Source organism: Myotis nattereri, assembly GCF_964212035.1.
Source record: "Myotis nattereri genome assembly, chromosome: 2".
NCBI classification, from domain to species: domain Eukaryota; kingdom Metazoa; phylum Chordata; class Mammalia; order Chiroptera; family Vespertilionidae; genus Myotis; species Myotis nattereri.
In genome coordinates this window covers 159634613-159657301 of record NC_138076.1, presented here as the reverse complement: position 1 = coordinate 159657301, position 22689 = coordinate 159634613, and the positions used below count along the sequence as shown (strand labels likewise).

The 22689-nt window shown below is 47.1% G+C and overlaps 1 protein-coding gene across 3 annotated transcripts in view; it reads right to left on the bottom strand.

Annotated features, from left to right (window-relative positions):
• Positions 1-645: 645 nt before the first annotated feature.
• Positions 646-22689, bottom strand: part of R3HDM2 (R3H domain containing 2) — a 175931-nt gene continuing 153887 nt past the window's right edge. For 2 of the 3 annotated variants that reach the window (XM_081084379.1, XM_081084377.1), the window contains 11 exons: positions 18199-18300; positions 16386-16628; positions 15950-16076; positions 15545-15705; positions 14941-15095; positions 13240-13340; positions 5540-5709; positions 5016-5163; positions 2949-3046; positions 2519-2603; positions 646-1671 (listed from right to left, as the gene is read on the bottom strand). In XM_081084379.1, coding sequence (XP_080940505.1) covers positions 1331-1671; positions 2519-2603; positions 2949-3046; positions 5016-5163; positions 5540-5709; positions 13240-13340; positions 14941-15095; positions 15545-15705; positions 15950-16076; positions 16386-16628; positions 18199-18300 — 1731 coding nt within the window. In that variant the 3' untranslated portion in view covers positions 646-1330. The remainder of the gene's footprint in view (positions 1672-2518; positions 2604-2948; positions 3047-5015; positions 5164-5539; positions 5710-13239; positions 13341-14940; positions 15096-15544; positions 15706-15949; positions 16077-16385; positions 16629-18198; positions 18301-22689) is intronic. The other variant, XM_081084378.1, reaches the window with a different exon arrangement.

Here is a 22689-nt window from a genome sequence, read left to right as displayed (position 1 = left end):
GTGACTTGGCTCTTCACCTTTCTTCAGCTGCATAGCAGGGATGGCTGAGCACACCTGGTGTCTTGGTACTGCAAGTTTAACTGATGTAACTTTTATTGTGAGAAACATCTACTTCTGTTCCTGCCAGGAAGAACCCAATCGACTGGGTTTAGGATTAAAGAAAGGCCCAAGCCTTCCATCCCTGAAGTTTTCAGCAGATTGGATGGACAGGTAAGAAGCCAGCATTCAACCCAGTTCTGGACCCCACACACCCCTCTGCAGCTCAGCTTCAGGGAACCTAAACGAGCGCCACAGAATTAACAGTGGAAGGAACCGCGGAGGCCACCCAGGCAGTCAAGTCTCTCAGGCTCCTGATAAGGACTCAGAGCTGCAGAGCTGAGAAGTGCTACCCGTGATGAACCACAGGTAGTGGCAGAGTTGGGAGAGCTCAGAACCAAGGTCCCAGTAGAGACTCAGCCACTTATCAGAATTATGTGTGAGGAGGAGGCTGGGACACAGGGAATAGTGTTAAGAATATATGTGTTCATATGCTAGAAAGGCCATCCAAACCTACATTAAATCACTCCCACTCTGTGCGGCTGTACCTACCCAGGACATCCAACCGCTACCCACACCAGGGCAACAAAAGAGAAACAGGGACTGACGTCCAATTGACAGATTTTTTTTTATATTTAAAAACAAAATCAACCTTCCCCCAAGTAACCCCCCAAACAAACAAAAAATCAGATTAAATAAAATTTACAGTGAATATACCTAGCAAACATCTGTATGTGCAATTAAATACTGTGTCTGTTACTGCGGCACAAACCTCAAACAAACAATATACAAGTGTTTTTGGGGGGGGTAGGAGGAGGCCCAAGTTTTAACTTTGTAGGGCTTGGGGTGACAAGATGGGGAAAGTGAGAAGAAAGGGAAATCAATTTCATTTTTCTTAATTCTTTCCATATAAATATATTCATAAAGACCAAAAGTGAAAAGGGAGCTTGGGATGGAAAGGAAATTAGGAGAAGAGGGGAGTGTAGAACCCTCCCAATTCAACCTACCAAAAAATATGAAAGAAATTCATTTCATGGTGGGAGAAGAGATAAAAAATGATAGAAGAGGTTGGGAAAGGAGTGGGTAGCAGAGGGAGGCCAACCAGGGAAAGAGGGGGCCCACGGAGGGAGTGAAGAGACCAGCGCCAGTGTGTCTGTCTGTTTCTACCTTCATCCCTACTGTCTTAGGCTCCAGTTCAGTGTCTGTCGCCTTCCTTTCTCCCTCTGTCCATGGTCTGCCAGGGAGTTATCCACCTTGCCCCCACCCCTGCTGTGCGAGTCCCTTCCCCTCATATTTACTGGGAGCTGGCTCGCTCCAGGATCCTCAGGTCATAGTTCTTTTTGGCCACTCGAAGTTTGAAGCGACTCACGGAGTTGTTGAGGCGAAGGGAGGCATTTTGGGCAGCCAGGGGGCTGGGAAACACAGCCACGATGGTGTACAAGGCAGCAAGGTCTGCATGGCGACCATTCTCAGCAGTCCCACTACTGTCCCCCCCGCCCCCAGCAGGCAGCCCCTGAGCATCCTTGAGCCACTGGATCTTGGCGCCTGACATGGCGAGCTGAGTGAAGAGTTTGTCCGCCTCCGTACGAGTGATGCCCTCAGGAAGATCTGTCACCTCCAGCACCCGCCCCAGGACTGGAAAGAGAGAAAAGAGGACATTGTAAGAGGGTTAGAATAGGAAGGACTGAACAGTGACCCAGCAGAGAAGTATTCAGTTGACCAAGTCTACATACAATGTCCTCAAAAGCCTGGCCTTTCCCACTTGGTTAGCCCTTTCCTCCTTCTCCAGTCAACCCAATTCCCCACCATCCTGACGCTGATCAAGGCAACTAGAAGAAACTAGGAAACTTCCTCTTCAGCCCAGAGACGTAGGCAAGAAGAGACTGTTCTCTCATGGAGCTGTTACTGTGAAGGAAGTATGGCTTCTGCTGATGTTCTTTCACGAAGTCAAAGCCTGACCTGAAATATGTTCCACAGATCCCTTCCCAGAGGCTCGCCCAAATAGAGTCTCTATTATCACCCAGGGAAGTCAGTTTCCCCTCCTTTCCTTTTTGGCAAACTGGTCCAAATAGGGGAAATCCCGAGAGATCTGTATACCTAGTATGGAAGGCCTGCAGGAGGAGAGTCACTCCCCCATATTCTCTTGTCAATCTTCTCTTCAATTGGGTATAGGACACCAAAGGTAGACATCCTAGATTAAAGTCAGGACCACTCCCAGAAGACTCTCAGTTAATAATAGGCCCAACAACCCCCAGCACTGTGTTATTCCCAATTTTTTGGGAATCATTTTCCCAGGATCTGGAATAGTTTGGTAAGGAGAACAAAAATACTTCACTTCTCTAGCTTCTTCTTGTTCTTAGTACAAAGGGCTCCCATTTCCACTCTCCTCCCTAAGCTGGCTTTTCCCAGCCATCCTGGGCTGATAATGTAGGCCTGGAGGGGTGAGCACGGTCTCTTGGGGATTCAGCATCCTGTCACTCACCGACATCTGTCATCCCCAGGTCAGTGGAGGCAGATTTGAGTGCTTGTCTCTTACTCCGGTTTCCATGCTTCAATCCACTCTGTCCCTTCAACATGGAAAGATAATGCTCATCCTGGGTCGATAACATTGATTGCTTTGCATCCCAATGTCTGTCTGAGAGATTAAGGAGCAGCACCCAAACCTGAGGACCCCATCCCACCAGGCAGTCAGACTGGCCAGCAAGTGGCCACTGAGAAACAAAGAGACCCCTCCTCCTGACACTGGAGTGGGGTGAGAAGAATGGGTGCTGGAGTGGGCCCCTCCTACTCTGTCCACTCTCCCTGTTTTGTCTCCCTTGTCTACCCTGCTGTTGAGGTGGATGGCTCAGAGATAGGAGCCTGGATGAGAAGGGGTGTCTGATGGTCCTAAGGCTGATGGGGGACACCCTCACCTGGTGCACTGTGTAAGTCGACTGGCCATGGAGCAAAGGAGGGCAGATGGACAGATTGTACTGTAATGGCTGGCCCAAGAGGGAGTAGCGCCCATCACCTAGGAAGGAAGAGCAGATAGTTTTCTGGGAGTTTGAATTTTATGGTATGATTTTTATAAGATTTCAGGGGGCTTTGGAAATAGATACTGTTTCTACTTTTTCTATTATAGGAGTGCCCATATGACTGATTTAAGAGTTGTCTCTCTCCTAAATCGCTTGGGTCTCAGCTGTATCTCAGACAAATGGGGCTATTAGGTTCCAACATCCTTCAAGGGTTTTGTCTACTGTAGACAAAAGGTCCTGGAGGAAACCTACAGACCCTTATGAATGTGTTTCATTTCTTTTTTTTAAAATACATTTTTATTGATTTCAGAGAGGAAGGGAGAGGGAGAGAGAGATAGAAACATCAATGATAAGAGAAATAATTGAATGACTGCCTCCTGCACACACCCCCGCCCCCTTTACTGGGGATTGAGCCCCCAACCCAGGCATGTGCCCTTAACTGGAATTGAACCTGCAACCCTTCAGTCTGTAGGCTGACCCTTTATTCACTGAGCCAAACCAGCCAGGGCATGTTTTTCATTTCTTTTCTTTTCTTTTTTTTTAATTGATTTTTTACAGAGAGGAAAGGAGAGAGACAGAGAGTCAGAAACATCGATGAGAAACATCGATCAGCTGCCTCCTGCATACTCCCCACTGGGGATGTGCCCGCAACCCAGGTACATGCCCTTGACCGGAATCGAACCTGGGACCTTTCAGTCCGCAGGCCGACGCTCTATCCACTGAGCCATACCGGTTTCGGCTTTCATTTCTTATATAGATTCTCCCCACCCCTTATCCAGGCATAAATTTTCTGTCTCATGTCAGCATACAGTGTAGCAGGCAAGAGTACAGACTTGGAGCCAGGCTGCCTAGGTTCATATCCTGGCTCTGTTACTGAAAATGGAATGTTGGGTATGTTTTCCCCTCATTAGTGTTGTTGGGAAGGTTAAATGAATATAAGAAATGTAAAGCACTTACAGCAATGCATGATACATACTTAGCACTATTAGTGTTAGCTATTATTGTTGGTAAATATATTTTAGAGCACTTTAAAGTTTTTAAACTACATTTTCATCTTATTTTTATACTGTCTGTGACAACCAAGGCGGAAAGCAGATAAGAGTACTCCCATCATATCTGTGATTAAGGCTATTGTATGGATTAGAAAACTGCGGTCCGGTTCCCAGTTTAAGTAACATGTTCGACTTCACAGCTACTTATGTAACTATGAAGCCAACTCTTTCAACTCAGACCCAGCGTTCCCTCTTCCAAAGCTATGCTGTGTCTGACAGCCCACACTCCCAGGCCTCAGACTCAGTATTGAGGGGCTGAACTCTTTCGTTCTTTAGATAGTTCAGTGAGCCCTGGCTAGTGTGGCTCAGTTGGTTGAGTGTCATCAATGCACCAAGAGGTCGCAGGTTTGATTCTGGTCCAAGGGCACATGCCTGGATTGTGGGCTCGATCCCCAGTGGGAGACTTGCAGGAGGCAGCCGATCCATGATTCTCTCTCATCATGGATGTTTCTATCTCTCTCTCCCTCTTCCTTCCTTTCTGAAATCAATAAAAATGTATTAAAAAAATAAAATAAAGAGGGGCAAGTATCCTTGGTCTATACAGGGATGTTAAAATAAGAGTTGGCTCTCCCTGGCCAGGTGGCTTGGTTGGTTGGGGTGTCGTCTTGTACACCAAATGGTTGTGGTTTGGACCCCTGTCGGGGTACAGGCAGGAGGCAGCCAATTGATGTTTCTCTCTTACATTGATGTTGCTTGCTCTCTCTCTCTGCCCCCCCCCCCCAATCCGGCCCCCCAAATCAATACATATATCCTTTGGTGAGGATTAAAAACAAAACAAAAAAGAGTTGGCTCCCAGAATTGGATGACCAGCCACACTGGCTCCCTGCCTGTTGCTACCCTCTCAATCTCTCCACTTGGGAATGGGATGTGAAGGCGAAATCTGACAGCAGTCAGCCCTAATTTGACCCCTTACCCTGTGCTGGACCCCCGGGCCGGGGGAACTGTGTAAGGACGGGAAGGGGACTGAGTCCTGTGCAGACACTGCTGAGGCTGGTGACAGGAGAGGGTGCTGGAGACTGGGTAGGAGATGTGACGGGGCTGCTATTCATTTGTGTGTTGGCCTGTGGGAGAGAAGAGCACACATCACATAAACACTAAACATTACTCTCTGGAGGTTATTGCTATGGCTTGGCTGAAATTCACTCGCCTCAGGAAACTTCTCTTGTTGAACTCTGCCAAAGTCAGGCTGCTCTTTCAAACTGCCCCCTTAGTCCCTAATTAGTATGTATTATTTTAGTATCTACTTTTTGAAATACCATTTTAAGTACCCTCTTAGCATTTTCAAGTATGTGTCCCATCTGCCATCTTAGATCCTAGGTGCTTTGAAATAAGATGCTCTCCTCTATGTCTTGTGATTTTCCTCAAAAAGAGGCTGCTCAGTCAATGACAAAGATTACTCTCTGAGAAGAATCTGGTCACCTCCTTGCCAGGACTCACCTGCGGGCTACTGTCAGGGTTGTAGAGGTCTCCAGGTTTCTGCCCCCGCTGGTCCATGCTGTAGTATTTACAGTGACTCCACTGGACCATGGATGGGTTCTGGGGAGACTGGGGTCCATTAGGGACATTCAGCTGCATGACCACCACACCTGGTCCAGAAGGTGACACTCCTGAGTGGAGGAAGAAATCAACTGGTTCTGAATTCAAATTATATTTTGGCCTATCAGCCTACTGTGAGTGGGGAAGCTAGTAAACAAATCCACCAACTCTCTTCACGGTCACTTAAACTGTGTCCTGCCAGGAATCTGAGATAGCTGCTGATTTGGTTTCTGACTCCTTCTCCCTAAACCAGTGGAAATTTGAGTGGAAGGGACATAAGTCCCAGATGCCAATGCTTTCCTGGTCTTTACCTGGTGAGGGGCAGAAAACTGCACTATTCTGTCAAGGTTGGCTATTACCAAATGCCTGAGTTAGATTGCTCAAACGTCTGGGCACAGTACAGGTCCCAGTCTGGCACTTGGGCCAGAAGTGTAGGCACGTGCAGGCTTTTCTGGTAATAGCTGTAGATAAGCCAGCAATCTCTGGTTGTTCTGGAGAAGATGAATGCACTTAGCTTTACTAAGCCAGACCCAAAAGGTACTTTTGGGGCAAGGGTGGGATGAGTTGGAAACATTTCAAGCAGCGATGTATGTCATATTCAGGAAATGGCAAACAATTCAAGGTGCTGAGGCACATGGGCTATGTAGGGGAAGTAGTAGGAGATGAGATATGTTTATTTATTCAGCAAACATTTATTGAACATTTACTATGTACCTGTGTTCCTATGCTTGGCACGGGGTGTATAGCAAACAAAACGGGTTACTGATCCTAGTGGTTAGAGCACTGGCCTGCAGACTGAAGCGTTCCAGGTTCTATTCTAGTCAAGGGCATGTACCTCGTTGCAGGCTTGATCCTCAGCCCTGGTCAGGGCATGTGGGAAGCAACCAATTGATGTGTCTGTTTCACATGGATGCTTCTCTCTCTGTCTTTCCCTCTCCCTTCTACTCTCTCCAAAAATCAATGGAAAAAATATCCTCAGGTGAGGAGTAACAACAACAACAAAACAAGCAAACAAAAAACTGGTTCCTGCTCTCATGGAATGGGCAGTCTATTAGGGAGTCAGACAGTTAAGAGTTTAAAGCACATTCTGGTGAGGGTCTTCATCCTGTAGGGGCTGGGCACAGGACCTGTGCTTCCGAGAGCTAACTCAAGTGGCTGAATGTAAGATGGCTAAAGGGAGGGAGACACTAGTGGCAGGAAGACTAGTTAGGAACCTCTGCAAACCAAATGAGGAGGTTTGGAATCAGGCAGTGACAGCAGGAATGGAGTGGGAGGGTCAGATCCTCTCTGAAGGGGTTTCACTGACAGGTTCAGGTGACTGACTGGATATGATCTTGAGGTTTTAGCACAGGCAACCATGGATAGCCTAACCTTCTCACAGGCTGAGGGGAAGAAAGGGCTCAATGAGGAGGAACATTAGTCCTGAATCTTCATGGTGAAAAGTAGGGTAAGGGGTCAAGGAGCAATTTGCTAAACAGTCCCTGCTGGGAGGGACGGCAAAGAGCTCTGCTTCCCCAGGGGGAACTGTCCAGTGTGCGGGTTTGCTCTTGACCTCACAGGATGTATTTCTGTAGAAGACAGGCTAAGTCCATGTGTATGTGGTGGTAGAGAAATGGGACTGAGGCTTGCTCGCTCAAAAACCTGCTGCAATGCTGCAGTTGTCATGGCTCGGTGCTCTGGGGCTGCCACTGCCATCGCCATCACATTGCTTCCTGTGATGGGAAATGTTGCAGCCTCTGCCCTGGGCACCAGTCCTGCTGGGAAGTAAGTGTGATTGCTTTTCTCAGGTAGCACCAGTCAAAGGAAAGGAAAAGAAACAGCAGGAGGCCTGAGAGCAGTTCAGGAGACACAGCATCTGTTGTATCCTATTCCCCAGTCAATTTGTGCCCCCTGCCCAGGGTTCATCTAATCAAAGAGCACAAATACCGAGAGGGACAGGCTGGCACCTCCCATCTCTTGCCAAGTGGGACAGGGTCATCAGCACGGCTTGTAGAACCACAGGAAAATTGCACAGCTGTGGAATGTCAGACATTTAAGAACTCCTCCCGCCGTGGCCAGTTTGGCTCAGTGGAGCATCAGCCTGCGGACTGAAGGGTCCCAGGTTCGATTCCGGTCAGGGGCATGTACCTTGGTTGCGGGCACATCCCCAGTGGGAGGTGTGTAGGAGGCAGCTGATCGATGTTTCTCTCTCATCGATGTTTCTAACTATCCCTCTCCCTTTCTCTCTGTAAAAAATCAATAAAATATATTTAAAAAAAAATTAAAAAAAAAAAAGAACGCCTCCCTTACTCTAGTTGCTCTGGGCATTTTATTTCCCTGTCCTAAGGGCCCCACCTGTTCCAACATCTTCTACCAACAAAATTGCAATTGACCTTATTCAAACATCTCATTGCTACCTGCGGGGGCCAAGGTAAAAATAATAAAATCTACGGCTTTTCTGGAAGGCAGTTCATAATCTGGGCCTAATGCCCTGGGTCAGGAAAGAATGGAGGATGTGTGAGAGTGTAGGATGTGAGCATACACAAGGTGGTGAAAGCTCTTTCTAACTGCAACACGTAGCCATAGGAGCTATTAGATGGTTCAATGGGAGTGGAAAAGAGAACAAAGTCCTGGTATTATTTTCTCTGATTCCCAACAAAAATACAGCTAGGGTGATCAGTCACAGCTTCAGCCCTCCCCACAGTGAGTCTTTCCCCTCCTTCCCTGCTGGCCTGCAGCATTGTTCCTTCACTCAGCCGAGGACACAGAGCACTACTTGGCTGATGAGCTGATTTTTATGCTTCTTTTTCTCAAGCCCAAAGCAAGTGGCATCCGTTAGCAGCTGAACTGTCGCTACTTTCTTAATGGACATGGTGATAACCCCCCTCTCCCCGGCCCCCCGCCAAAAAAAAACCCCCACCTCACGGCCCAGTGACAGCACTTCTATATAATCAGATTGGAGGAAGAAGCCAGTGTTGGAGTGGGAAGGGGGAGAAGGGCGTTGAATAAGGAAATCAATTTCAGCTTGAAAGCTCTGAAAGGAGAGGGGACGTGTGAATGGCTCTTTAAGTGGCATCATTAAACCTGGGCAGAAAGGTCGATTGGGCAGAGCAAACCACATAAATACAAACAGATGACATTTATGTCTGGCAGAATTGGTTTTTGTTTGGTTGGTTTTTTTGAAATCACTGAGGTAGAAGACTGATAAGGCTTCTTCCTTACCATCAGGAATCAAATCTATGGACAGGAATGTTGAGAGAAATAAAATCCATAGCATCTTTCCAAAATTACAGAATAGAATACAATAGTATCTGGTCTTTTTTCCTTTTTTGGTGGGGGAGAGGGATTTCTTCAGGGAGTGAGAGAGAAAACAGTCTCAGCCTTGGTAAACCCTCAGCCACAAAACGAGTCAGTGAGTATGTGGGAGGCTATGTCTGTATGTGCCTCGCCTGGCCACGCTGCTGTGTCACTGTGAGTGGGAGTCTGGGTACCGGTCTCACTGCCATTTTATGTCTGTGTGCATCTTCCCCAGACCAGCATCTCTGCAGAAACCTTAAGAGACTTGCAAGCCATCATTTTAGTGGAAAGAAAGTTGATTCCTGGGGTTATAGTTATGTCTAAGATCATAGTGGAGGAATTAAGATCCAGGCCTGGGGGTAAGTTGGGCAACTACAAAAATGTATTAATAAACCAGAACAGTTGTTCCAGGAACAGTCAACCCTAATCCCTGCCTTTATTTTTGGAAAAGTGACCATGTTGCTTTATGGGAGAAGGGCGGGTAACTGTCCTCTGAAGGTGACATAGAGCCCTTGTGGGCTATGCAGGTCTTCTATCTTCCCAGTAAAGGGTAAAATGGAAAGGAAGACAGAAGAGGTACTTTTATTCCACTTCCTCTTAGATTTTTATGAGCAGGGATTGAAGACTTTTAAAATCAGTGGTATTGTGAATATGGTCTCTTAGATGTGGGTGGAACAGAGGGTCCTATCATCTAGGAAAATCCAGAAGCCTAGGATCAAGCAGGGAAGAAAATAATTATAACAGAATATTCTGAAGAAGCAAGGGAACTAGATGATAAAGTGGGTTTCCTCCATTTCTATTGATTAGGGAAGAGCCTGATCACCTCCTTCCAATCCCAGCCCAGATCTCTAAGTGCTGCCAACTTTCAGAATAGCTGTTTCAGTTTATTTAGCCCAGCATCAGGTCCAGAGGAGGTAATGAAAAATTCTTTCACCTGGTTTGTTTCATATTCAAAGACCTTATATTTGAAGATGAACAGATATATAATCATAGAGACCTAATAGATATACTGATATACCAGCAAGGATAGTATATCCATATGCACACATTTACTTTTAACAAATAAGAGAGAAAATGCCCTGTGGTATCAAGCACCATCAAAGGCTACAGTGGTTCTTGGAGCTGGTTTCTACAGTTTCCATACCCTGATGGGAATGTCAAGGTCAAGTGCCCCTGGTGATGCTAGGAGAAACAGCTAGACAGACCAATCCTATATAATAAAAACCTACATTGGGGGTTAGGGGAGGCTAGGGGACTGTCTAGGGCGGGGGGATAAAATGGACACATATGTAATACCCTTTGTAATACTTTAAGCAATAAATTAAAAAAAAAACAAAACCTAATATGCTAAGTATCTGGTCATCCATTCACCCAATCAAAGCATAATATGCTAATAACTAGAGGCCTGGTACACAAAAATTTGTGCACTCGGGGGGGAGAGAGGGGTCCCTCAGCCCGGCCTGTGCCCTCTCGCAGTCTGGAACCCCTCGGGAGATAACGACCTGCTGGCTTAGGCCTTCTCCCGGGTGGCAGAGGGCAGGCCCAATTGGGGAGTTGGGGCGCCACCCCCTGTCCTGCACAGAGCAGGGCGGATCGGGAGGTTGTGATGTCACCCTCAGACACGCTCAGGGTAGGGCTGATTAGGGGGTTGGGGCACCGGCCCCTGTCACACTCAAGGCAGGATTGATGGGGAGGTTGTGGCGCCACCCCGTCACGCACAGAGCAGGGCCAATCAGGGGGTTGGGGCGCTGCCCCCTGTCACTCACAGAGCAGGGCCCATCAGGGGGGTTGGGGCTCCGTACCCTGTCACGCACAGAGCAGGGTCGATCAGGGGGTTGGGGAGCTCCCCCCTGTCATGCACAGAGCAGGGTGGATCAGGGGGTTGGGGCGCTGCACCCTGTCACACTCAGGGCAGGGCCGATCAGGGGGTTGGGGCGCTGCACCCTGTCACACACAGAGCAGGGCCAATCAGGGGGTTGGGGCGCCGCACCCTGTCACACACAGAGCCGCAGGGCGATCAGGGGGTTGGGGAGCTCTCCCCTATCAGGCATAGAGCAGGGCTGATCAGGGGGTTGGGGCGCCTTCCCCTGTCACGAACAGAGCAGGGCGGATAGGGAAGTTGTGGCCCCGCCCCCTGTCACACACAGAGCCGCAGGGCGATCAGGGGGTTTGGGTGCTGCCCCCTGTCACGCTGATCCCGGTGCCGGGAGGCCTCGCGGCTCCGCTGATCCCGGTGCTGGGAGGCATATTACCCTTTTACTATATAGGATAGAGGCCTGGTGCATGGGTGGGGGCCGGTTGGTTTGCCCTGAAGGGTGTCCTGGATCAGGGTGCCTGGCCAGCCTGGATGAGGGGATGATGGCTGTTTGCAGCTGGTCACACACCCTTCAGGGTGGGGGTCCCCACTGGGGTGCCTGGCCAGTCTGGGTGAGGGGCTGAGGGCTGTTTTCAGGCTGGTGGGTGACTGAAGCTCCCAACTGCTCCTTTTTTTTTTTTTTTTTTTTTTATTCTGGGCCAGCTTTAGCTCTGAGGCTTGGCTCCAGCTCTTAGGCCTCCGCTGCTGAAAGCAGGTATCTGGTTTGTTTGGGTTCTATAATCGAAACACTGTTTCAACTCCAGCTCTGAGATCCCGGCTGGCTGAAAGCAGGTTTCTGGGGTTTTGTTTAGCTTCTATATTTGTAACAATGTTTCAGACTGCAAGCTCAGAGGCCGGCAGCGGCAGGCAGGGAACGTTGGAGTCCTCCGTCACTGAAGCAAGCAAGCCTCATGTTCACTTCAAGCTGCCTGGCTGCCGGCTGCCATCTTGGCTGGCAGTTAATTTGCATATTGCCCTGATTAGCCTATGGGAAGGGTGGCGGATGTACGGCTAATTACCATGTTTTTCTTTTATTAGATAGGATATGCTAAGGCCGCTCAACAGCTCGCTATAATGTGCATTGACCACCAGGGGGCAGATGCTCAGACCGGTAGGTTAGCTTGCTGCTGGGGTCCAGCCCATTGGAACTGAGAGAGACGGGTCAGACACATCCTGGAGCCCTCCTGCAGTCCCTCCCCAGCTTGGCCAACCTCCCGCGCCCCTCCCCGGCCCCAATTGTGCACCCGTGGGGTCCCTCGGCCTGGCCTGCACCCTCTTGCAATCCAGGACACCTCGGGTGATGTTGGAGAACCAGTTTCAGCCCGATCCTGCTGGCCAGGCCAAGGGACCCCACTGGTGCACAAATTTGTGCACTAGGCCTCTAGTAATATAATAAAAGGTAAAGGCTGTTGAATTTAAAATCTCTCAGCCTGTGAGAGATCCATGTTTGGTCTGGAAAAAGTCATTGCTCCTTGAAGGTAACAATTGATTCTGTCCATGAGCAAAATTAATTCTGGAATCCACTCTCCAGAACCTAACATGAGTATAAAATATGTTATGTGAAAAATAGTACATTTCTAAATGGAGAAATTGGCAAAAATACCTCCCTCTCCCCAGCAGAGGGCACTCTGATATTCCCACAATAGAAGTACATTAAGACCTCCTGCCTTCCAGAACCCCTTAAGTTTCTTTAACTGCAGTGTAAAACTATGTTAGGGTGCGATGAAAGGGAAAGAAACAAGGGCAGCTGCACTTAGTGTACTGGGGGAGTTCTTGGCAAAGGCAGACAGTGAAAGGCTGCATGACACAAGCCTGTTCACCTGGGAGAGTACAGAAGCCTGTTGAAAATGTGTTATTGAGAATGCAGCATAGGATGTAGAAATTCAAAAGACCAAAGTTCAAGTTCTAGGACTGTGACTTTAGGCAAGTCATTTATCCTTTCAGGCTTAAATTTCCCCTTCATGAAGTTGTAGTAAGAATTAAAATGATAAAATGTATGTGATCACATACAAAAAACTGCTAAACAAATCTAAGATACGACTTAAAAAGCATTTTATCAGCCTTGTTCACACTCCCAAGAGGGGGGAAAAAAAAGCTGTCATAGGAAGAATTCGTGTAGGAGACAGAGGTAAGCACTTCATGTCTCAAATGCATGTGGTAAATGTAATGGTGAATTCAGAAAAAGGAAAATAAAACAAAATACGAAGGAAAGAAATAATGAACCCAATCAGACTTGTGGCTGCCCAGGGATGGGGCAACCAACCTCACCTTTCTTGAGAGGTCAACTTTAGCACCCCTGGAAAACACCAGCCAGGATTTTGGCCTTTCTTCCTGATGGGGTCACACCATCCCTGAACTCTCTCTACCCTTCCCAGATCTAGAGCAGCATTTGCTCTTGCCAGTGCCCAAGACCACTCCCCCTGCCTGCCTCCCTCCGGCTTCCCAGCCCCGGCAATTTTTATCATCTTACCGGAGAACTGCTGTGGCATCTGTGGTGGGCTGCAGGGAGAGGGAGACTGAGGCATCTGGTACTGCTCAGAGCCAGGAGGCTGCAGAAATCCCACAGAAGGGCTGGGGAAATAGAGAAGAGAGGAGTGGTAAAAAGGTAGAGGGAGGAACACAGCTCATGGCAAACAGCTGCTGCTGCCCGGGCCTCCCCTATGGGAAGCAGACGCAGCTCCAAGCCATTTCCAAACCAATTTGCCATGCAATTTCTAAAATCACTAATCAGTTCAAAGTTAATTATATATATTTGTACTTGATCATCTTTCAATTAGGAAGCTGCTAATCAGTGCTACAGATGGAATGTCAGTGACACATGCTCTTCCTAACAGTGTGGAAACACCAGATACATACATGTGCATGCATGCACACAACACAAATACACGCACACTCTGATAAACATAAGAGACATACAGACAAAGAGAGTGCCAGAGACAGATACACAGTGCAAGAGAGATGGGTAAGAAAGAACTATGGAGATGTGCGATTTGGGGTATTTACACAATGGCAAACACAGAGAGGCACCTGAAGACAAATAGGGAAAACCCCCATGAAGCTCAAGACAACAGGAGACATACATGTAAAAAGACATAAACAAATATATACACACTGAGAGAGACACACAGAGACACCTGCAAGTAGGCCCAGACTTGAGTTCTAGTTTCAGCTCTGCTTTTAACTAGTTGTATGACTTTGGGTAAGTTCCTTAATATCCCTAGCTAGAACTTCTTCATTTATTAAAAAAAGGGAGAGCCCAGCTGGTGTGTGTCATAGGTTGAGTGTTGACCTATGAACTGGAAGGTCGAAGTTAGATTCCCGGTCAGGGCACAGGCTGCGGACTTGATCCCCAGAATGGGGTGTGCAGGAGGCAGCCGATCGATGATTATCTCATCGTTGATATTTCTGTCTCTCTCTCCCTCTCCCTTCCTCTCTGAAATCAGTAAAACAGTATTTTTAAAAAAGGGAGAAAAATAAAACAAGGGACGTGGACTAGATATTTCTAAGGTACTTTCTACCTCTAAAATTATATCAGCTATGGTCTATCCTAAGATACATATAAATAGACCATGTGAGATTCATCCATGGATATAAACAGAGGTATACAGAAAATTTTATTATTTATTTTTTCTCTAAATTGCTTCTTCTTTTTTTAAAATATATTTTATTGATTTTTTACAGAGAGGAAGGGAGAGAGATAGAGAGTCAGAAACATCGATGAGAGAGGATCAGCCGCCTCCTGCACATCCCCCACTGGGGATATGCCCGCAACCCAGGTACATGCCCTTGACCGGAATCGAACCTGGGACCTTTCAGTCCGCAGGCCAACGCTCTATCCACTGAGCCAAACCGGTTTCGGCTAAATTGCTTCTTTTAATGATGAGCAATCTCTATCCCATAGTTCTGAATCTCACTGATTAGGAAAATAAAAAATGGGAAATCATAAAGCCTCAGTCTCTGAAGCAGGAATTTTTTCTGCTAATGAGCTCTTATGGATATGTCAAATCAATGAGGACAAAAGGAGAATGAACTCACTCATATTCCACTAGCTTTAGGGCACTACTAGGATCTCTACCCCTGCCTTTCTTTCTTAGGTCAGTGAAAACAAAAGCATGGTGCAACATTGCCGATGGTCTATGGGAGATGTGTCTGGATTTTCGGGGATCCTTACCTCGTACCGTTCTGCTGAGCTGCAGGGATCATGCTGTAGTACACTGGCACCCCTCCCGCCGGGAGACCCCCTTGCACAGATTGGCTTGCAGGGACCAGCATGGGTTGCTGGAAAGGCGGCTGGACCACATTTTGCGAGTCATTACCCACTGGGACCTGAGTGGAGATGAGTAGAGAATGACCACTCGTACTCCCAACGAGTTCATCCAAGAACAGACTAAGGCACTCTAACTTCCTCTCTAGCTCTCAGAGACTCCTCCTATTCTCATCTGCCTAAAGGAAATGCTCACAGAGCTACCTCTATTTCCCTCTTCTCCAAATACCACTCTTGAACATCTGATGTAGAGAAAGGAGCCTGCTTCCCTTTAGAGCCTACTTTTCTGGGCATATACTCATTTGCATGGCTGTATAAAGACCAAACAATTTAAATAAAGACTCTCCTCAGATTCTCTGGGCTTTTTCTCAGAGGGAAAAAACCTAAAAATTTAAGGGCGAAGTGAACAGTATTTTCTGTTAGAGATGTCAGACTAGATGACATAGGAGGCTGTCCTCCTTTCCCTCATCCTGAGGACTGGGTGATCGTTCCCAATGCAAAATGCACCCACTTGGTAAGAAGGCAGTGGAGTATACTGAACCACCAGGCCTTGCATCTGGCCCCCCATGCCACTCCTCTGGTTGCTGAGCAGGCCCTGGTTCTGTGGTTGCTGGACCCCTATCATGCCTTGGTAAGCCGCCTGCTGCTGGTTAGGCATCATGGGCTGTAAACCTGGGGATGGGCAAGGAAGAGAAGACATTAGCATGGTCTCAACAATGTTTAGGAGGTCACACTCTATCAAGCAATTTCTCTTCACCTGTCTATTTTGCCTTTCCTTTTTCTGGAGATCCTGGGTACCTCTTCAGGAATCTAATCATTCCTGCCTTTTTTTTAAAAAAACAGGGACGGTAATTCTCTTCCCCAGTCTCCGCCCTTCCCCTATTCACTGTCTTCTTACACTAGCAGTTCCCCTTACCAGGCTGTTGGGATGGCTGAGGCAACTGTTGACCACGTTGGGGGCTGTAGGCCACCGGGTGAGAGAGAGGTCGATATTGCTGGTTGGAGTTAGGATACTGTCCAGGGGGATAGTAAGAAACCTGGATCTATGGTGAGAGGAAAGAGATGTGTGAGAAGGTCCCCAAACTATTAATTGCATCAGGGTTGATGGCCAACAATCTGTAAATGGAGATATTTTGGGTCTGCAATTGCAGCATTGGTATACAAATTTGAAAAATAACAGGAAGGACTTGTGTCACATAGAAAGAAACCTTCTAACTAGAAAGACAACTAGTGGGAAATGGAGGTGAGGAACAGGTATCCCCTCTGGTCTGTCTAAATCAGAGGAAGAGGGAAAGATTATAATACTGGACACACGGAATTAGTGATTTAAGCTGGGAACCAGAGCCACTCACTTGCTGAGGAGGCTGCATATAGCCCTGGGGTGGCAGGACTTGCTGAGTAGGTGTTGCATGGCTAGAGGTGGAATAGTTGGAAGCGGGTAGGGGCTGTCCTGTGGAAGCCATGATGAAGCTAGTCTGCTGAGGGTGCTGGGAGATAAGTGGGGGCTGGAACAGAGCTGCAGATGGGTCAGCTGCTTCAGTAGAACCTTGGCGGTTAAGGCTCATCTGTCCAAAGGGGTTGCTGAGGTCATCTGCCTGTTGAAAAAGTAGTGGAGACTCAAGGACTGAGGTGGCATCAAGCCCCATGTTCTCGGCTTCAACACAGACACACAGACAGAAATAGCAACCCTACCTACAGCCTTCCTTACCTACTCCAAATGTGAGACACTCCTGCCTCTGCGCCCGGGAGGCCAGCCTCCTTACCACATATAAGGCAACAATGGCCACTCTGATTATGATTTTTATTAGAATTTGTCCTGGGGAGATGGGAGCAATAACACAACTTCTATATACAGAAAAACAGGACAAACTAGTGGGTTAAAAAAAAAAAAAAGACTATAAGCCTTTCCATTTCCTGTCTTCCTCCTGCCTCCAACCACACAAAGTGCCCTATGTTGCCAAAAATCCTGTTTTTATAATAAAGGACCCAGATAACACCTTGAATGGATTATGGGTAGCTCGGTTCATGTGGCTCCCCAGCTCTGCTTATGCAGCGGAAAGACTGATGGACTCCCACTCCTGCTGCTTATCTCCTTACTCCCTCTCAAGGTCATTTCCACCTTTGTTCTCTGATACTTGCCTAGAGTTCTCCTGCCCTTCAGAAACCACTTCTAATTCTCACCTCTGAAAGGAGGCCAGGGTGAGTAGCTGAGCTGGAGGGTGAGACTGACTGGCTAGTCTGTAATTGCCTTCTCTCTCAGCCCTCTTCTCTAAGCAGCAAGAGTGATGGTGTTCCATCTCTCACTTGTACGGTGATAGGTTAGTTTGTTAGCTTCCTCGTCCTTTCTGCTCCCTGGACAGTAATTGACACACACACAAACACATACACACGCAGAGGAGTTCTTTTGCAAAAAGAACCAAAAACCAAAATAACTAGGTAATGCTTTCCTGTGATTTCACTCAATTTTCAGGGATCTGATCTTCAAGTTAGCTGTTTAACTACCTTAATGGGCAGAAACAGATGACAAGAGTACTGGATTGCTGATTATTTTGAGGTCCATATTCTAGGACTTTTCAGAATGGAAATAAGAGGTGGGAGACAAGAAGGGATTCTAGTGAAAAAGCAGACAGGTGTGATTAACACGAAATAAAAAGAAGCCAGTCCTCCTATATCATTAAAGAAGTTATCAACTATGAGGCAAATCAGATCTTCAAAGGATTTGTAGTCAAGGTACAAACTAAACAGCAAGCGTTATGCATTAGAAAAGGCTACTTTTTATGTAAAATAACACGGTAACAGAAGGGAACATTTTAAGTTTTTACCAGTGGAACCAGAGAAGTCTGCAATTGTGTTTTTATTTTTAAAGGAAAAGATGAGGAGCCCAGGTTAGATCAACATCTGGTTGCGTTTCCCTTCCTACAACTCATGGGAACTCAGTGTTCCTCTTTCTTACATTTAAGCATCGTTTGATGGCTAAATTACTGTGATGCGGTCACTAGAGTGGAGTATACTTCAGCCTATACTGGCCCCACAAGACGAAACACCTTTAAACATGGCCCTCCAAAAAGCACAACTGCTTTGCAAGGTTGTCACAGACTGACGCAGACATACCCAGAGATACAGGCCACACAAGGACAAGACAAAAAGGGGTAATGAAACTTATACCATGTTGTACTGCTGGGGTGGAGAGACTGGCAGAAGGACTTGGGGACAGGAGCCTGGAGAGAACTGAACAGGCTGCGGAGAGGGCTGCAGAGCTGGGACAGGCTGTGGACCAGCAGAGAGGCATGTGGAAAAGGGAAGAGAAAAGGGAGGCACAGGGAAAGGCAGCAGGGCAGAGATGGGGAGGAAAAGGGAAGGAACAATGTTAATCATAAAAGAAATTTCACATGAATAGCAAGGCTGCTGAGCAGTATGAATACCAAGCCCAGGATAGCAATCTCTCCTATCAGGACAGACTCGCTGCATACCCCATCCCATTAGCCACTCAGAACTTTGCAGCTGTTATGACCAATTTTAGAACTCTCAGAGCTGGGGTCTGCTGTCTGATTCCAAACATAGCTTTTCCCAAAACATTTTTTTCTGAACATATGATTCCTGGGGAACATAATTATAAATCCTCCTCAAATGTCCATTTGAAAAGAGATCCCTTGGCCTGGCCAGCGTGACTCAGTAGTTAAGTACTGACCTATGAACCAGGAGGTCATGGTTCGATTCTGGTCAGGACACATGCCTGGATTGTGGGCTCGATCCCCAGTAAGGGGTGTAAAGAAGGCAGCCCATCCATGATTCTCTCTCATCATTAATGTTTCTATCTCTTTCTCCTTCTCCCTTCCTCTCTCTGAAATCAATAAAAAACATTAAAAAAAGAAATAAAACAAAATGGATTCCTGTTTCTGTAGGAAGCGTCATCTAAGGTCTGGCTGAGCTTTCCCGGTCACACCCCTAATTTCACAGCACAGCTCTCCTGGAGGAAGTGCTCATTCACAAGGATCATCTCCCTCCCGAGGGCAGAGAAGGAAAAACAGTCAGTTCACGCCTGGTTCTGGCTACTTCCTCCTGCTCCAAGATTGTTCTGTGAAACTCCAGGCTGTGAGGGCAGTATGAAAAATGTCCCCATAAGCAAACAGGGAGGGATTTAGGAATAAAATATAAATAGCCTTAGTTTTAACTTTTGTTCCTTCAGTCCCTTCATTTCCCTTAAGCAGGAGGATTTGGTGTATTCTAAACCAACGAATAAGGAGTTATTTTTTCTCTCTTCTTCCTTTCCAGCCATTTCAACCCCTCATCAGTTCTCCAGCCACGGCCCCTGGTAGTGGTAGGAGGGGTGGGAGAAAGGGGAGAGGCTAGGAAGAGAGAGGGAAATAACTTTTACATTCACTGTCTCATTTACATATTTTATCTCATTACAGCTTCACAATAAGCTTATAAGGAGATATGATAACTTGTACATACAGTTAAGATAGTAAGGTTCAGAGAAAGTAAATCACACATCCAGGATCACACAGCTAATCTGCAGAGCTTGGATGGGAACCTAGTTCTACCTGACATATATTCTTCCTCTCCACTCTAATAGTAGGGAGGGTGGGAAAGAAGCTGAACAGAATTACACAAACATCTTTTAGTTTGTATAATTCTCCCTCCTCCTTTCAAATCATAGAGTAACAAGAGGTGTGGGGGACCCAAGGTATCAATATCCTCTCCTGCCACTTACCTCTGGAGAGACCCTTTCATAGAGGGGACTAAATTCCACAAGCAGAGTCCAGGAATTAGAAGACCCCATGATGGAGAACACTCCTGACATGTGGATTAAGTAAATGTAAGTCATCTTGGTTAGGAAAAAGTTACAGAGACTTCACTGTGTGACCTGGGGGAGATGCTGCCATAGCCTTGAAAATAAACTCTCAGCTCTCCCAGCATACTTATTTTCTGTAAGCCAGTGGCATCCCAAATATAACTGCTGGCCAAGCTTCTCAGCATGAGCTATCTGTGCTGGTAGCTTTTAAACCCATTTTCTATTATCCTAATCCTCTTCTTTCTCTTAAAGGAAGGCCTAATGTGCTTTACCTGTGGTCGGCAAACCGCGGCTCGCGAGCCACATGCGGCTTTTTGGCCCCTTGAGTGTGGCTCTTCCACAAAATACCACGTGCGGGCGTGCACGTACAGTGCGATTGAAACTTCGTGGCCCATGCGCAGAAGTTGGTATTTTGTGGAACAGCCGGTATTTTGTGGAAGAGCCACACTCAAGGGGCCAAAGAGCTGCATGCGGCTCAAGAGCCACGGTTTGCCGACCACTGCTTTAGACCTTATATCCTCCGGAGGGAGAAAGGGTGACCATAGGGAAAGTGAAGTGGTAAAAGAAGGCTGCCTGATTTCCTCACATTTGTGAGTTTTAAGTAAAAAGAGAAGAGAGAAGAAATGCTCCTCTCTTAGGACTCTCCTGAGAAGGGCAGTAGTAAAGGTAGGCATCTCAGTGCTAGTTAAAAAAATATATTTTTATTTATTTCAGAGAGGAAGGGAAGAGGGAGAGAGAGATAGAAACATCAATGATGACAGAATCATTGATCAGCTGCCTCCTGCACGCCCCACACTGGCGATCCAGCCTGCAACCCACAGGCATGTGCCCTGACCGGAATCGAACCGTGACCTTCTGCTTAATAGGTCTATGCTCAACTACTGAGTCATGCTAGCCAGGCTGTGCTATTTTTAAATTATACCACCACTACCTCAGCTACAGTTTTCTTCTTAGAGAGTCTCACACTCCAGAGTTAGGAAACTTCCTAAAAACCATGAGGAAGCCAAAGACTGGCCCTGAGGGATGTGACAGTCACCTACTGGCAAATTCTAGACTAAACCATTGGTTCTTAGATGCCTGAATGGGCCCCTGGAGAGAGGTTTGGAGGGCTCCTTTTTAAGAGGCCCATTCCAGTTTAAGTTAATTGGGCAAAAGGTAGCCTCTGGCCCTTTAATTCTCAGCCTCACTCCTTGATTTCACATGCACTACTGATATATGATACGGAGGCCTGCTCTGACAGCAGAGGACTGCCAAGAAGGGAAAGAGCACAGTTTAGCCAGCGGTGTCTCCAAGCCTGGGACAAATGTCTCTTGCTACAGAGCTAAAGGTAACTGTATTTTCTCAGTTTCTCTTCCAAAGAAAACTCTTTAGAATAAGCACAGTGGTAAGTGTGTATGGTCACTTCCTTCATCCCTGCTCTGTTATGTACCTTTTGAGAAACTGAACAATAAGTATTTTGGGGCTCAGCAACTTGAGTTTGGAGAGCCACCAGTACTGAGAGACAGGGACAAACAGAAAAGAAAGAAAAAGGCAGTAAGGAGAAGAAGAAAAGGATAAAGAGAGGAGAAAAAGTGGCGAGGAAGAAAAAAGGAACTACATATGGGGGTGGAGGTGTATAAAAATATTAGCAGCTACCACAAATGCTTCAGGGACACCAAAACTTAATCAGGCTAAGAATTTTTCATTTGGAGTTTGTGATCACAATTAATCTCAGGAATACATTTCTGAGGGAGCAGAGATCTCTATACCAAATAATGCTCCCTGGTTCCCAATCTACAGGCCTAACTTAGTATCATACTCCCTGCAGGTCAGTCAATACCAACAGCTGACCCACTGACCCTCATGATGCAGAGGCAGAGACAAAATCTGACTGAGTAAAATTTGGGATTCAGAGCCAGTCACTTGGAAATTATTTAAAACTAGAAGCCCGGTGCATAAAAATTTGTGCACTGGGGGGGCGGGGGGGGGGGTCCCTCAGCCCAACCTGTGCCCTCTCACAGTCTGGGACCCCTTGGGAGATAACCACCTGCTGGCTTAGGCCCGCTCCCTTGGTGGCAGATGGCACGCCCAATCCCACGGTGTCTGCCCCATCTCTCCTGGTTGCACACGGCAGGCCTGGATCCTGTGCTGGGGAAGCCGGCAGCTCGGGATCGCGCTGCCGCCCACCCCGCCCGGCCAGGATCTCGCGCTGGGGTGGCTTGCAGCTGGGGATCGTGCTGCCGCCAGCCCCAGGAGGAGTGGCGCTGTGGGATCTGCCTGCAGTATGCAAATTAGCCGCCATCTTCGTTGGTGGTTAATTTGCATATCATGCTGATTAGCCAATGGGAGGCGTAGCGAAGGTATGGTCAATTACCATGTTTGTCTATTATTAGATTTTTTTCAGTCCAAAATGGTTATTCTCTTTACCTTTCTATTTCTGTTCTATTCTTGCTGTCTGTTTCTAGCTATGGATAGAAGGAGGAGGCAGATGGAAAACTAAGAGGGGGAAAAAAGGGAGCAAGACTATATTAAAATCCACACATTTTAGAAAACAAACAAACAAAACCCCCAAAAAACTGGGCTCCTAAAAAAGTGAAACATACATACACAGAAGATAGCCAGAGAGAGGAGCACAGAGTTTACCCACTTATAGGTCTGAGTTAAGACACAGAGCCCAGCCTGCGTGGCTCAGTGGTTGAGCATCTACTTATAAACCAGGAGGGTCCTGGCTCAATTCCCAGTCAGGGAATATGTCTGGGTTGAGGGCTTGATCCCCAATGTGGGGCATGCAGGAGGCAGCTGATCAATGATTCTCTCTCATCACTGATATTTTTCTCTCTCTCTCTCTCCCTTCCTCTCTGAAATCAATTATATATATATGA